Source organism: Mytilus californianus, unplaced genomic scaffold, assembly GCF_021869535.1.
Source record: "Mytilus californianus isolate M0D057914Y unplaced genomic scaffold, xbMytCali1.0.p SCAF_15, whole genome shotgun sequence".
Taxonomy (NCBI): domain Eukaryota; kingdom Metazoa; phylum Mollusca; class Bivalvia; order Mytilida; family Mytilidae; genus Mytilus; species Mytilus californianus.
This window is the reverse complement of record NW_026262637.1, coordinates 25,430,967-25,448,250: the sequence shown is the minus strand read 5'-3', so window position 1 is coordinate 25,448,250 and position 17,284 is coordinate 25,430,967. Positions and strand designations below refer to the sequence as shown.

Below are 17,284 nucleotides of genomic sequence, written 5' to 3'. Positions count from 1 at the left end.
ATATTAAAAGATTATTGATGGTTCTTCAAACAAGCTTTAATCTCATTGAAGAGCAAAAGACCTCAGATGAGATGTTGCACAAAAACATCCTCCAGATTAAAATACCACTGATAATCTGTTTATCGCTATTTTCCTAGCCAACATCAATGACGTTGGTTTATGATGTCGTTCATTCTCCTTTTACTAGATTAGGGTGATATAAAAATTTATCACAGTAAAGATCACAGGAAAATTTTAGAAAATAGCAATAAACAGACAAATTTATTTTGTATTTACATTGTATCATAGATCAAATTTATTTGTTCAGTGTATGTTCTCTGGTGTTAATATGTCTTTTGATTGAGTTAAGCCATTTCAATTGATATTTTATAGTGTGTCTTTCTATGTTGGGATGTTACACTATTGTTTCAGATAAGGGTGAAGGTTTGGTACCATTAAAACGCTTAAACCCGCTGCAATTGTTTGCACCTGTCCTAAGTCAGGAATCTGATGTTCAGTAGTTGTAGTTTGTTGATGTGGTTCATAAGTGTTTCTTGTTTTTTTTTAAAGATTAGACCGTTGGTTTTCCCGTTTGAATGGTTTTACACTAGTAATATTTGGGGCCCTTTATAGCTTGCTGTTCGGTGTGAGCCAAGGCTCCGTGTTGAAGACTGTACTTTGACCTATAATGATTTACTTTTATAAATTTTGACTTGGATGGAGAGTTGTCTCATTGGCACTCATACCACATCTTCTTATATCTATAAATTATATTTTGCCTGCATGTTTAAGTTATTAGACCTAACAAAATGTTGACCTTTAAGACCCTTAGCCTTACTGATTTTGTGAATTACAAAATCATGTTCCTAAAATTGTGAATACTTTTGATTGTTGAACATAAAGTTATATAGTTAATAACAACTATGAATTTTAATGACTAACAAAACTCATATTTAACATAGATTGCTGTGTGCAAAGGCTAAAAACTGCAAATTAGAAAATACATGAAAAAGTGATGATTACTATGACTTTGAAAAGGAATCCTATTTTTGGTATATCTAATTTTTCCAGTATTTTGCATTCATGACTGTTTGCCATGAGCATAACTATTTGAGAATCATTAAAACAAATTGTTCTACATAATATTGTGTCCTCTTATATTTATTTCACTTTTGCTGCCCAAACCTTTGGTTCTGAGCATTCCAGATAAAATTTTATTAAGAAATATTTCTCAAACATGGAATTTTTTAAATCATAATTGTGTGAGTTTTACAGCCCTCTCAACTAATTATATGGTACTTTAACACTTTCAAAAGAGAATATCAAATTTTTTGATATTATATCACAGATCTTGTGAAAGAAGTTTGAACATCTCACACTTCTACACAGGCAAATTTTGTTCACGTAAATTTCACGTGAAAATCACGTGAATTTCACATGAAATTTTTCACGTGAGATTCACCTCAAACGAGCTTATACATGAAACTCACGTGAAATTTTTCACGTGAAACTCACGTTAAATTTACGTGAATTTCACGTGAATCGAGCTTTCACGTGAAATTTTTCACATGAAATTAAAGTGAATCGAGCTTTCACGTGAAATTCACGTTAAATTTTTCACGTGAAATTAATGTGAATTGAGTCTCAATCACACAAATTTCACAGTATTTGAGCATATTTTAGATAAGTAAATGCTAATCTAGTACACATTCTATTTTGATATATATAAATATTCTTCTTGGTCTTGAGAATGTATTCATACTTCCATTCTATTTTACTTTCTCTTTGTATCTTAAATTTCTTGGTCCTAAACAATACAAAAAATATTTATTCATCAACTCCAACTCACAATATCTTCAATTAGCAGCAGATAGATTCAATAAAACCAAGAAGGCAAGCAAATATCCAGGGCACCATAGTTCACTCCTAGAACATTTTTGGTTGTGTTCAAGTCTCAATATTTTTGTTAATTTGATGTATGGAAGGTGATTCATTTATAGAAGATGTATGCACTGATGTATATTTCATTTTTAATATGTATGTATAAGTCTTTTTGTGTTCATCAGTTTTGAGACATTCCAATCACATTATGGACAAGTATTACTTGCAAAAGATGCCAATTCTTCTTATGAGAGTTTTGAAGAAAAAAGGTAGTTCACCCTGCCACATACTCATGTACTCTGGTCAATTAAACAGATCATGACATATTGTTTAGACACCTGTCTATTGTTGAGGACTTTTCAGGTGTTTTTGTTGTTGTGTTACTGTCTGATTGATTTATACCTCAAACCTCATTGTATTAATAAACTGAAATAGAAAGTTCTGTGAAATATATTTGATATACCATATTGAAAGTCTTGCTGTTATTTACAACCATTTTTTTCTTATTTCATATATGGTTTTCAGTTTTTCATTTTACCACTGATCTTAAGGTTTAGTCAAAAAGAAAATAAAAGGTGACAAACAACAGGCATATACCATTAAAAGATCTCAAAGTTTTGCTTCACAATAAGCTAAAAATTCTTGTTATTTATATATTTATAAAAAATTCATTTTAAAACAAGCATTTTCCATTTTTAGACAGTAAAAAAAATATACACAATATTTAATTCCAGGTGTTTAGATTTCTAGAATGCACCACTCCCATATCATGACTACATGTTAGTAATGTTTAAGTGTTCTCTCCTGCGTGTAATTGCTACATGTATTTATACACAAGGCTTCCTTCATACATTTGCATTTATCCTTCTAAGATGTTGCTTCCATGATAAAATCCTGTAGTTGCATAATCAGCCATAAACTCTTGGAATACATTTGCTGTAATAAAAAAAACCCAGCATATATTAGTAAAATATACATCAAATTAAATATTGCCTTACTATTCAAGCAAAAATGATAACATCAATTTAATATTTAAACTTACCGGGTACATATATGTATATACTTTTATAAATTGTGACTTGGATGGAGAGTTGTCTCATTGGCACTCATACCACATCTTCTTATATCTATGTATATAATCATGCATGTATATTGTGTGTGTATATACTGAAGTGGAATATTAATAGTTGTTGTTTGTTGCTGCACTACTTTTTGATTACCTCTGCTATGGAGCTTGTGGAGGTTTATAATGGTTGAAATTTGCCATGAAATCTGGAATTTGTAAACATTACAGATGGAAATCAAAATGCTCTGATCATTCTGATGATATAAACCTATTTAATATTAATTTCATAAAATTCTGGCAAGAATTGTACACAAGAGCCATAACAATGCAATTTTCCAAATAATTAATGTTTCCAAGGGGCATAACTCTTTTAACAAGAGTGCACACGCTTAAATGTCTCGCCTTCTTTACTAATCATTGATATTATGTTGATAGTCCTAAATATAAAGCTTTATTACAACTGTCACATAAACTTAACATTAACCAAGAAAACTAAACATTGACCAACGAACCATGAAAATGAGGTCAAGGTCAGATGAACCATGCCAGGCAGGCATGTACAGCTAACAATTCTTCCATACAACAAATATAGTTGACCTATTGCTTATAGTTTAAGAAAAACAGACCAAAACACAAAAACTTAACACTGAGCAATGAACTGTGAAAATGAGGTCAAGGTCAAATAAAACCTGCGCGACTGACATATAGATCATAAAATATTTCCATACACCAAATATAGTTGACCTATTGCATATAGTATTAGAAAAAAAGACCAAAACTCAAAATCTTAACTTTGACCACTGAACCATGAAAATGAGGTCAAGGTCAAATGACACCTGTCAGCTAGACATGTACACCTTACAATCATTCCATACACCAAATATAGTAGACCTATTGCATACAGTATAAGAAAAACAGACCAAAACACAAAAACTTAACTATAACCACTGAACCATGAAAATGAGGTCAAGGTCAGATGACACCTGCCAGTTGGACATGTACACCTTACAGTCCTTCCATACACCGAATATACTTGACCTATTGCTTATAGTATCTGAGATATGGACTTGACCACCAAAACTTAACCTTGTTCACTGATCCATGAAATGAGGTCGAGGTCAAGTGAAAACTGTCTGACGGGCATGAGGACCTTGCAAGGTAGGCATATACCAAATATAGTTATCCTACTGCTTATAATAAGAGAGAATTTAACATTACAAAAAATGTTAACTTTTTTTTCAAGTAGTCACTGAACCATGAAAATGAGGTCAAGGACATTGGACATGTGACTGACGGAAACTTCGTAACATGAGGCATCCATATACAAGGTATGAAGTATCCAGGTCTTCCACTATCCCTATGTCGAGCTTTCTGCGAAATTTGTACAAGACATGCAAGTGAGAGCGCTTATAAGGCCAAAGGGATAGACAGACTCCAGGTATTTTTATGTCCCCTCTGTTTTATGGTGCTTGTCCTAAAGATATAAGAATAATTATAAGTTTACGATAAGGACCAAATATACTTAACATTACCAATGATTCATGAAAATATACTGTCAAGCAATTTATATTAAGGTCAAGTTCAGATAAACCAAGCCAGACAGACATGTGCACCTTACAACATGTACAATTATTGCATACACCAAACTAGAGGCTCCAAGGACCCTGTGTCGCTCACCTGATATTTTTATTTACAATTGATGCATGAAATAATGTAACTGTTATACTTTTGCTTTAGTTTCAGAGATACAAGTCAAAAACTGCATTTTCCCTCTATGTTCTATTTTTAGCCATGTCTGCCATGTTTTTAAAAACTAGATCCCCTAATGATGATTGTGGCCAAGTTTAGTTTATTTGTCTCTGTTGTTTCAGGAGAAGACTGTTGTGAATTAAAAAAAATTACGAAAAATTGTTAAATTTGACTTTAAAGGACAAAAACTCCTTATCAGGTCAATTGACTATTTTGGTCATGATGACTTATTTGTAGATCTTGCTTTGCTAAACATTATTGCTATTTACAGTTTATCTCTATCTATAATAATATTCAAGATAATAACCAAAAACTAAAAAATTTCCTTAAAATTACTAATTCAAAGGCAGCAACCCAACAACAGACAGATATATTATATATCATAATCTGATGAACATATTTTACCCCATGTCAAATTGTCTCTAAATGCTATAATCCAAAAAACTGCATTTTACCACGATGTTCCATTTTAAGCAATGTCTGGTAGGCGGGGTCATCAGACACATTTTTTACACTAGATACCCTAATGATGATTGTGGCAAAGTTTGGTTAAATTTGGCCAAGTAGTTCTAGAGGAGAAGATTTTTGAAAAAGTTAACAGACAACGACGCCAAGTGATGAGAAAAGCTCACTTGGCCCATTGGGCCCAGTGAGCTAATTAAACAGCTGCGCCATGAGCGCATGATACGCCAGTTGTCTTGTGTGTGAATTTTTATGCAATAATCATAAACAGTTTCTGACATACGGCGCAACATGCGAAACCCCCCCCCCCCCCCCCCCCTTTTTTTTTTTTTTACAAAAAACTCAATATCTCTAAAATAAAATTTTGAATCAAAACCAAAAAGTATACAGATCTTTAGATTAATATAACTAAGAAGTGTGTAAAATTTTAAGCAATAATCATAAATCGTTTTTGAGATATGGAGCGACATGTGAAAACCCCCCTTTTTAAAAAAAAAATCAATATCTCTAAAATAAAATTTTGAATCAAAACCAAAAAGTATACAGATCTTTAGATTAATATAACTAAGAAGTGTGTAAAATTTTAAGCAATAATCATAAATCGTTTTTGAGATATGGAGCGACATGTGAAAACCCCCCTTTTTAAAAAAAAATCAATATCTCTAAAATAAAATTTTGAATCAAAACCAAAAAGTATACAGATCTTTAGATTAATATAACTAAGAAGTGTGTAAAATTTTAAGCAATAATCATAAATCGTTTTTGAGATACGGAGCGACATGTGAAAACCCCCCTTTTTAAAAAAAAATCAATATCTCTAAAATAAAATTTTGAATCAAAACCAAAAAGTATACAATCTTAAGATTAGTATAACTAAGAAGTGTGTAAAGTTTTAAGCAATAATCATCAATTGTTTTTGAGATACGGCGCGACATGCAAAAAAAACCACACAACCTGTTTTAGTTACTAAGTCCTGTAACTCAAAAAGTTTTAATCTTATTTTCACCAAAAAGTATACAGATCGTTTGACCATCTTAAGAAACAACTATCTTATTTTTCATGAAAATTTGGATAAGTCGTTCTCAAGTTACGGTGCGACATGTTTACGCCGGACAGACAGACGGACAGAAGACATTTGTATACCATAATACATCCCGTCAAAACTTCGACGGGCGTATAAAAAGCTGATCTTTTAATTGATTATACATGTAGCATGTATAGTATACACCAAACAGACTAAATTATTAAATCTTAATATTGACCAATGAACCATCCAAATCAGATCATGCATGGTCAGATGAACTCTGTCCAGACAGACATCATGGACATGTACAACTTACAATCATTCCATACATCATATATACATGTGTACTTGACATATTGCCTACAAGAAATAAAAGTTAACATTGACCAATGAACCATGGAAATGAGGTCATTGTTCATTCTAAACACCAAATACAGTTGATCTACTCAAGTTCTGCTTACTATATCTGAGAAAAGGACCGACATGTGTTAATCACATAACTTTTACCTTGACAGCTCCATGAAGTAAGGTCAGGTGATCCTGTCTCACAGACATGTACGTGTACATATAAACATTGCAAGGAACCAATATTCCAAATACAGATATCCTAATTTACTCATAATGTAAAAAAAAAAAGAAATTCACAAAGCAAAAAAGCCTAAACTTTTTTTCAAGCAGTCGCTGAACCATTAAAATGTGGTCTAACATGGCCAACCAACATATGGACAGAAACATTATAACAAAAGGCATCTGTATACAATTTATGAAACACCCAAGTCTACTACCCTATGAAATATACATTGTAAAGCTTAATAATACAAATAGTAAAACCCAGCAGCCACTACCATATGCATGGACTTCCCTTTTTTGAAATTGCCTTCAGTATTTTTGTTATTGTTATACCATTTGGACTATTAATACTGTAACAAATGTACATACCAGTTACATATACATGTACTGTAGATATAGGATCTCCTCTACGTCTTATCCCATCATTAATCATATTAATTTCATTGAAACATATCATGTGTATTACTTCCATTCCAATGACATCTGAGGAGCTAACTCTGAAAATTTAAATTCCTGTGATTATCATGTAAAACACCTGAACCTGATGCACTGCTTTCCGTTAAAAAATAAATTGGCAATACAGTTCTCTCTTGGTCATGTTGGTGAATATTTCAAAAAAAATATTTAACAAGAGAGAAAATAAGTGTCAGTTTTTTAAAAATTTATATTACCAATACTGGTAATTAGAATGTCACTAGTTTTCTGATTTGAATTGACATTTATTGTTATTCATTTTTTCAGGATCTTGTACAGCTGACACTACAGTATGGTTTTGTTCATTGTTGTAGGTGATACAGTGACCTAAAATTTCTTACATCCCCTTCATTTTGACTGGCAGAAAGTTTTCTCATTGGCAATCCTACCCATCTCCTTATTTTTAAAATACTAAATATTTTCAATCTGTGACAATAAAATTTTATTGATTTAATATAAAGGTATTCTGACCAACACTATGAGGCAATGTTCAAAACACTCTGTCATTGTCAGCGATCAAATTTATTTTAACTCCAATGGCAATGTATTTGTGCAAGACTCAAAAGTACTGCACATGTACATGATATACCCACATACATGTACATATACAATGTACTTAATAAATCAGTGAGACATAAAATGTAGGTCAACTAGATACGCCCGCAGAGGTCCAACCCTGAACAGCTGGTGCAAAAAAATATACACAATATTCAAGCTTGATTCAGGTCTGAATTTGGATTGTAATTAAATGTTTGGCATATTATAGGTTTCTGAATAAATGTAGTCAAAGAACTTGAAATTGGTTATATGAATTGAATTTATATTCAATTAAAGATTTCTTGCTGTTGTGCAATACTTAGTAAATCTGTTGTCAGACTATAAACAAATAAAGTTCAATTAATTCTCAATGTCATACTAGAAATTTATGAAAATAAAAAGGGAGCTTACATCAATAGATATAAACAATTCACCAAAGTTTCATGAGAATTGGTGACAGCATTTTTGAGTTATTGTCCGAAAACTGGAAAATCACCCCTTTTTTATTGAATAAAACCCCATAACTCAGAAATGTAAAATGTAAAATTTACAAAATTCTAAAGGGAGCTTACATCAATACATACAAACAATTCACCAAAGTTTCATAAGAATTGCTGAAAGCATTTTTGAGTTTTTGTCCGAAAACTGGAAAATCCCCCCTTTGTTTATGAATAAAACCCTGTAACTCGGAAACATAAAATCTAAAATTTATAAAAAACGAAAGGGAGCTCATGTCAATAGATATAAACAATTCACCACAATTTCTTGCAAGTTGGTGAAAGCATTCTTGAGTTATTGTCCGAAAACTGGAAAATCCCCCTTTTTTTAATGAATAAAACCCCATAACTCGGAAACGTAAAATCTAAATTTTATAAAAAACGAAAGGGAGCTCACGTCAATAGATATAAACAATTCACCAAAGTTTTATGCAAATTGGTTAAATCATTTTTGAGTTAATGTCCGACATGTTGACGACGGACAGACGGACAGAGGTATACCATAATACGTCCCGTAAACGGGCGTATAAAAAGATATCATGCTGCATCATAATTTATACAATGCAAGTCATAATCATGTACATGATATTTGAACTTTATAATAGTAAAGGATAGATAGTCTGACCAGTAATAAAGCCACACAAGTGACAACAGTGAGGCCTAAAATAAAATATTGTTTGTTTCCCCAATCCCAAAACTTAGTCAAATATTATTTTATTCATTTCCGATTTTCAGGCTTGCAGGATCATCAGAAAATGTTCAAGCTTTTTGGAAAAATAAAATTATTTCCCTACCTACAAAATGTACCTACCCACACCTGCTTGGCAGGGTCGGGATTGGGGAAACAAACAAAATATTAATTTAGGCCTGAAATATAAGTCCCCCATAGATGCACATACCATTATTGTAGGTCTTTTGTATAAACAATGTATACGTTTAAGGTTACTTAGAATTGGCTGTCGACATACATGTACACATGCCAGTACTGTCATGCATGTTCAGAGTCATTGGACCCTAGGTTACTCCAGTCCATTATCAGTCAACTCCTCTGACCATTTGTTGTAATACAATGTACTGCTGAAAGGGAGAAAACAGTATTTTATTAACAGCATGTAGATGCAAGACTATAAAAAGTATTCAAAGAGTTTTGCAAACAATTAGCTTATATATTTATTGTTTACTAATATTAAACATGTATTATCAAACATCAAAAAGCAATGGATTGAAGTCGCTATTAACATGATTAAGAACAACAAAGAAAAAATAAAGTTAAATTTTTTACCCTTTGGACCTTTATTATGGTCCAATATCAAAAATCTAAATACATGGTTAGATTCAGCATATCAAAGAATCCAAAGAATTCAATTTTTGATGAAATCAATCAAAGTTTAATTTTGGACCCTTTTGACCTCAATGTGGACCAATTTGATAACAGGGCCCAAAAATCAAAAATCTAAATACATGGTTAGATTCAGCATATCAAAGAACCCCCATACATTCAATTTTTTTTTTAAATCAAACTAAGTTTAATTTTGGACCCCAATTTGGACCAACTTGAAAACTGGGCCCAAAATCAAAACTCTAAATACATGTTTAGATTCAGCATATCAATGAACCCCAAGAATTCAATTTTTGTTAAAATCAAACTAAGTTTAATTTTGGACCGAAAAAAAATCCCCCCCCCCCCCCCCCCCCAATTTTTTGAACACCTTTATGATTCATCACCCCCAAACTCAATCCCAGCCTTCCCTTTCTGGTATGGTACCTTGCAGTACAATTTCAGAGAGATCCAGACACTTGAACACAAGTTATTGTCTGGAAACTAGAAAATGCTTATTTTTGGCCCTTATTCCTAATCGTTTAAGGCAATTACCCCCAAACTCAATTCCAGCTTTCCCTTAGTGATATGGAACCTTGTAATACAATTTCAGAAAAATCCATACACTTACACACAAGTTATTGTCATGAAATTAGAAAAATGCTTGTTTTTGCCCCTTTTTTGGCCCCTAATTCCTAAAATTTTGAGGCAATTACCCCCATAATCAATCCCAGCATTCCCTTTGTGATATGGAACCTTGTGGTACAATGTCAAAAAAATGCTTATTTTTGGCCAATTTTTGGCCCCTAATTCCTTAACTGTTGGTACCATAACCCCCAAAATCAATCCCAACCTTCCTTTTGTGGTATTGAACGTTATGGTAAAATTTCATAGAGATCCATTCACTTAAACTAAAGTTATTGTGTGAAAACCAACGTGTCTTTGGACGACAACAACGCCAACGTCATACCAATATACGACTGAAAAATTGTTTGCGGTCGTATAAAAATGTTGCAAATAAGAAATTTTGTCAATTTGTAGTTTTACCAACATTTTAAACATACAGTTTTAGTTTATATCTAATTATTAGTAAAATTGAAATAAATGAACCTTTTGCTTTATTTAAATAGCATGGTTTTTGCCTTTGATGCAATAATTCAGCTATCAATTTGATTTTTGTTGAAAATAAAGGCTCTAAATAATGAACTTTCCTTTCTTATCAGATAATAAAATTTTACTGTTCACCATCAAAACTTTACTGTTTGTGGGTGTTGAAATTAGGGGGGATTAAAATAATAATACTTAAAGAAGTGATTTTTTAAAATAAATAGAGGTCATGGAGGTATGATTCTTAAACAAGTAATTTTCATGTCAATATCCCAGATTCAGTACAAGGTTATCATTTGACATGACTGGACATGCTTTAAACACAGATGTCGGTTCTGGTAATTTTAGCAACATAATTAGTCCATGTATTATACATTTAAAGCTACAATAAAATTAAATCACTCAGTCTAGTGATTTATTTGTACATATACTACTTAAATTGGTGATTATTGAAGAATGACAACTCTTACTTCCAACATTTGTGGACACAATGTCATTTGAATCAGTGATTAAGAAAATCACTCATTTAAGTAAGTCCCCTGAAAGATTAAAAACAGATAAAAAAATACAAGATAAGTTTAATTCCAGCATATTAAAGTACATGTACCCGAAAAATTCAAGACTTTGCATTAAACTTCATTGAAATTGGTCAAGAAATAGGTAACTTGTACAGTGTATTAGAAAAGTATTGTTTAGGTCCCTTAGGCCAGGGTTTTTTTATTTGTTGGTTTACGGATCCGCTGACCCTATTTTTCTGATTTGCAGAATAAAAATAAAATTGACCATTCATGCTTTTTTATTCCCGCTGACCCTTTGCAATTTTTCCATTTATAAAAGGGCATAACTCTAGAACGGTTAAAGTGACGCCACCAAAATTCAAACTTGATCTGTGTTTTGTGGTAATAAGCATTGTGTATAAGTTTCACAACATTTGGTAGAGACAAACTTAAGTAAGAGAATGGAAACTTAAAATTTTGCAATTTTTCCATTTATAAAGGGGCATAACTCTAGAACGGTTAAAGTGACGCCACCAAAATTCCAACTTGATCTATGTTTTGTGGTAATAAGCATTGTGTATAAGTTTCATAACATTTGGTTGAGGCAAACTTAAAGTTAGAGAACGGAAACTAAAAATTTTGCAATTTTTCCATTTATAAAGGGGCATAACTCAGTGTTCTAGCCAGGATTTGAAAAGGGCAGGGTGCTAGTCAGAAAAAGGGCAATTTTACACGTAAATGTCATTGTAAAAAGGGCAATTTAACGTGTAATTTTCATTGAAAGAAGGGCAATTGATTAAGCCTCATAATTAATTAGCATATAACTTAGGCACTATGGTAAAATCAAGTTTCAGTTAAAATGGAGTAATATAATTCAATACTTTTGGCAAAAATTTTTATGGTTTATTTCAAAGTTCATGATGTTGAGACACTCTTTAGCATCTTTAGTTTAGTATATAGGGAACTTAAACTTATATTTAACACAATATACATTTATTTCCAGTGACAAAGGGAGATATGAAGATTTGTTCACCCAAGAATATTCATAATTCATGAGGGCTCTGCTTTTCGTCCTGTTTCTAAAGCTTATACAAATAAATTATATATTTTCCGACAATGTACATATATTGTATATTTATGTTTATAACAGCTGAGCAATAATAATTCATGGAACTAGAATTAAAGCGATGACAAGATAGCAAACCAAACATTTTGTTAGTAAGGTGAAATATATTTTTTCTGTCTTGAAAGATATTTTTTTTCTTTTTATTCTCGACCGACCGACTCGACTTTTTCATGTGTAAAATGTGCAAACCAACAAATTAAAAAACCCTGGCCTAACCATGCTAACTCCTGAATGGTTAAGGCCATAACCCTCCAAAATCGATCCCAACCTTCCTTTTTTTGGTATGAACCTTGAGGTTCAATTTCATAGAGATCCATAGAAATGTATGGGATTTGCTAATAATTGAAGGCCGTACCGTGACCTGTAGTTATTTACTTCTATGTCATTTGATCTAGTATGGAGAGTTGTCTAATTGGCAATTATACCACATCTCCTTATTTTTATATTATATTCAAATTAATGTATGGAAACCAGAAAATCCTTGTTTTTGGGCCCTAAATTCATTATTGTACATGCAACTTGTCATGGTAAAACTATACATGTACAACAATCATGATTCATGACAATTACCAAATCAATATCTCCAAGTATAACAAACAAAGAAAGTGAAAAACAGATTATTTGCCTGAATTTTTTAAGTCCAAGGACCATAGCTATGCAAAGAAAAACATCTCACCAGAATAAATATTGAACTTGATCTGTAAATTTGTCATGGTAAAACTATATACAATGTATAAATATCAAATCAATATTTTCAAGCATTACTTAAAGTCCCCTTGGCTTTGCTGGTAGGGGACTAATAAACATTTTAATATTTGTTATCATGGTTTTATCTATTTCAATCATGCATGTATGTTTTTCAATTTTCAGAAATAATTGTTTTTTTAAAAGTTGCATGTAAATTCTCAAAGTATAACCTGTGTCGAAAAGTTGGTTATACAACTTCAACTAAAGTGTGTATCCTTGTGTTTGTGCTGTGTTGTTGAGTGTATTAGTTTCAGGTCGTGCCTTTCACTCGTACACAGTGTCACTGATTACAGTGTTACGTGATTACCCTAGAAAAGAACTGGTAGCCTGATTGAGGGAGTCCTGGTGTAGTCTGAACTAAGTCTTGCCAGTGAACATAAACACAAAGTTGATTAAAAGTTCAATACTCATTACTGAATTATTCAAAATCCAAAGTAACAGTAATATAAGTTTACAACATCTAAACTGCAGGCTCAACAATACAGTGGCATAATCTTAAATCTCTGAAGTACATTTCTTTCGTACACAAAATCGTAACTCCTTCTCTACAGCTATTTCTCTCTTTTATACCTCTATTTGCCCTAGTAACCTGATTACAATATGGTTAAATGACTCTGAACAAAGAAAAAATCAACCAGAGCTAGGGCTACAGGAGCCCGGAGCTGAGCAGGCTGAGGTCAATTCATAGAATCATACATCATTTTTTCAAACCATCAGTTGGATGACGAAGATGGAATTTTTTCTTCGAGTTTTCTTGTTTTGTATCAACTTTTGAGTATACATGTGTGTGTCTAATGAGTGTTTATTTTAAACGGAGTTTTACAACTGTGAACTGATCATCAGGTCAAAAGTTGAAAAAACATTTTCACTATTTCTGTTTATTTCCGCACTATTAAATCATTTATTTGAGTTACCTGTTTTATTTCCTCGAGTTTCTATGCGTTCATAACTCCTTGATTGTGTTTGTCTAGTTAAATAAACAGAAACAAGTACTTGTTCAAGTTGTTGTCAGTTGGTTACCGGCGTCTTCAATTTGCATCATTCATCTGAATCTTTCAAGCGTTTTAAAAACCGACCTCCGGTCCCAGATATCGTCACGAAGAATAGTTATCCATGTGCAAATAGTACATGCTGGTTTCCCCATTCAATGGTCTATTATAGACCAATATCCAATGTTTCTTAGCATAATCAGCATCCCGACTTTACTGACTCAATTCATTTTTAAAATGATATTTACTGCTTAAAGTCCTGACTAAGTAAGACATATAAATGAACAAATAACAAATTCTTTTGTTTACAAGCATCATTTACATAGGAGCACCCCTTTAGTAGAGCATTAAGTTTAACCCTTAAAACTATTTGATATATTTTAATATAATATAAACTATATTGTTAGATATAATTTCAATGAAGTTATTTCATTTAGTTGAAGAATATATATGTTTAATCCAATTAACAGCCTGTCTAATTGGCAATTATACCCTCACATTTATTACAGCTAAATAATATAAGATCGAGACATTATTTAGTATATATGCCTCTGGTAATAATTTAATGTCAATCAATAATTTTCGATAACATACATAGCACATTAATGCATTTGCCTGGGACACTATATAGGACTTAAAATATGTTTATTATCTATACATTTTAAAAGATAATTAAAAATATTTGAAAATTATACAGCATTTTTAGGTGTAAAATTCCTGGTTTTACATGTTTCAAGACTGTAGTTTTTTTTTTAATAAATAATATCAGATCTATCAAAGTTGTAAATTTAACCAACCATTCGCTATAAATTAACAAATTATTTCAGACAATCCTGTCATGCTTCAGTGATTCCCTATATAATCAACCAAAATTTTTCCCACAAAGGGGGGGGGGGGGGGGGGCAGATGATATATGTGGTTACCCCAACTACCCTACTTTTTAGTCTTAATAATAGCCTACCCTAAAGATTTTTTGTCATTTTTCATTAAGCACTGTTAAGTCAGAATGTTACTCCCATAGACTCAATGTAAAAAAAAAACGCAACATAAAATTTAAATAAATCCCTACCTAGTTACTACTGAAATTATAAAATTAATATTTAGTTTAAAATTTTTCCCATTGATTGACAAACCCTGACAACTCATTAACTCAAAAGGAAAAATTGAGAAATCTTGATCATTATAAAAAGGTTTATGAAATATTTTGAAGTGTACCAACACATAAATTGCAATCCAGTTGATACACATGCAATCCCTGAGAGAAGATATTTTCTTTTTTCTTTCCTTTTTTTAGATGAGGGAGTAGTTAGCATTTACCGCTTTTGTAATACACATTAAATCAAACATTTTTCATATTTCTGATAGCAAAGCAGTTTTAAAAATATACTGCACCTCCAATATGTTTACTTTGATAAACATTCAATTTTACATTTATTGACAACATTTGGCCCAATAAAATTCTTTTCAGCACACTTACTTATTTTTATTCATATGTCCTATTGTTAATCTTATGTGTGGTTCAAAGCTCAAAATTGTACTTGACTTATAAGTTTGAGGAAAAGTTTAATACACAGCAAAAAAGGGAGATAACTCAGGTTTTGAAGTGATTTTTTTCTTTGCAATTATGGAAAGTAAAGAATCTTAATTACAGTAACAGGAATCTATTTCAAAAGCTGGAGTTACCTCCCATATTTTATAAGAGTACAAAAATAAAGGAAACTTTAAATGTGTGAAAGAAATTAAGTTTACTGATAAATAAAAATAGAAATATTACTGATATAAATCAATATTAGCCCATCAATATATTCTAGGTATCTTAGGAATTTGAAATCAAAGATACAAATTCTATCCTTATATTGCTCTACTAGAGATAAATATAAACAGTGATAGAAAATACAACTCAAAACCAACACTGATCTTTTTGTAGTTGCATCTAATCCACTATCAAGGGAGATAATTCATGCGAAATAAAAAGATAAATATTAATCATTTGATGGTTATATGTCCCCCTTTTATGTAAATTATATTAAAGTGCTAGTAAAAATGTTCTCCTGAGTAAGTTTTAAAATGTTTATTGTGAAATTTTGTTAGAATTTGTTAATTTTTGTATTTCAAACAAATAAAATATCTATATTCTTATTCTAATTCCTCTTCAATAATTATTTTTACATTTTGGCGATTATGTCAAAATGGCAATAATTAGTGCACACACTTAATTATTTTAAACAGTGATTTTATCTTGTGCAAAACCAACCACGTAAGCACATTATATAAAAAATTAGCCTCAGTCAGATCAAATGAATTTCACGTGAATTTCACGTTAGTCAGATCATGTGAAATTCACGTGAGTCAAATCATGTGAATTTCATGTGAGTGAGATCACGTGAATTTCACATGAAAAAAAGTTTATGTGAAATTCACATGAATTTCACATGAGTTTCACGTTAACAAGTTCATGTTAAATTCACGTAAGTCAGATCATGTGAATTTCACGTGAATTTCATGTGAATTTCACGTGAAAACTGTTCACGTGAAATTCACATGAAAAATTCACGTGATATTCACGTGAGCAAAAATTCACGTGAAATTCATGTGAAACTCACGTGAATTTTACGTGACTTTCACGTGAAATGAGACTCACGTGAAATTCACGTGAACAAAATTTGCCTGTGTATAGCCTTGGGTTTTTCTCCATAACATCCTGAGTTCTAGTTCACTCTGGACCACTGATATGACACTGTAGTCTCCATAACATACCTGAGTTCTAGTTCCCTCTGGACCACTGATATGACACTGAATGTATGTGTTAAACACTTCTATAGCCTTTGGTTTCAGAGAATCAACACTAATATCCTTCATTTTATTTACTAACTCCATCCAGGATTCAAGCATGAATTCATAAGCTTCCATATAAACAGTGTCATCCTTATGTAGCTAACAAATAAAACATAATTCATTACATTTTGTATCAAGAAATACCAAAATCTAATGTGATACATTGTTGTGGAATAACTACTTTTTTATTTTATAGGTAATCAACATACCAAATTAATGTTGGAGACCTTACAAAAACATTTTAGAGAAATATCATAATTACTGCAAGGTTCTCCGAACTATGATTACTTTTTGTTATTGGACGCTGTGGGTTGGATACTGTTCTGTTCAAAATGAAAGACTTGAAAATTGGTATTTGCTGCTGCTACAAAATACTGGTCTGCTCGGAGTCAGAATAATGTGTCTGGTTAGGTAGGAATGTCATCC

At 31.7% G+C, this 17,284-nt stretch overlaps 1 protein-coding gene and 2 long non-coding RNA genes across 3 annotated transcripts in view; all 3 read right to left on the bottom strand.

Annotated features, from left to right (window-relative positions):
- Positions 1-17,284, bottom strand: part of LOC127725737 (exportin-4-like) — a 59,227-nt gene that overhangs the window by 28,113 nt on the left and 13,830 nt on the right. The window contains exon 10 of the mRNA XM_052232951.1: positions 16,781-16,957. Within this exon, the coding sequence (XP_052088911.1) occupies positions 16,781-16,957 (177 nt within the window). The remainder of the gene's footprint in view (positions 1-16,780; positions 16,958-17,284) is intronic.
- Positions 2,517-7,220, bottom strand: LOC127725741 (uncharacterized). The gene is made up of 2 exons (XR_007993124.1): positions 7,101-7,220; positions 2,517-2,796 (listed from the first exon to the last, which is right to left on the bottom strand). It is a non-coding gene; the product is annotated as an uncharacterized LOC127725741 (long non-coding RNA).
- LOC127725743 (uncharacterized) lies at positions 3,316-4,097 on the bottom strand. Its single transcript, XR_007993126.1, has 2 exons — positions 3,671-4,097; positions 3,316-3,523 (listed from the first exon to the last, which is right to left on the bottom strand). It is a non-coding gene; the product is annotated as an uncharacterized LOC127725743 (long non-coding RNA).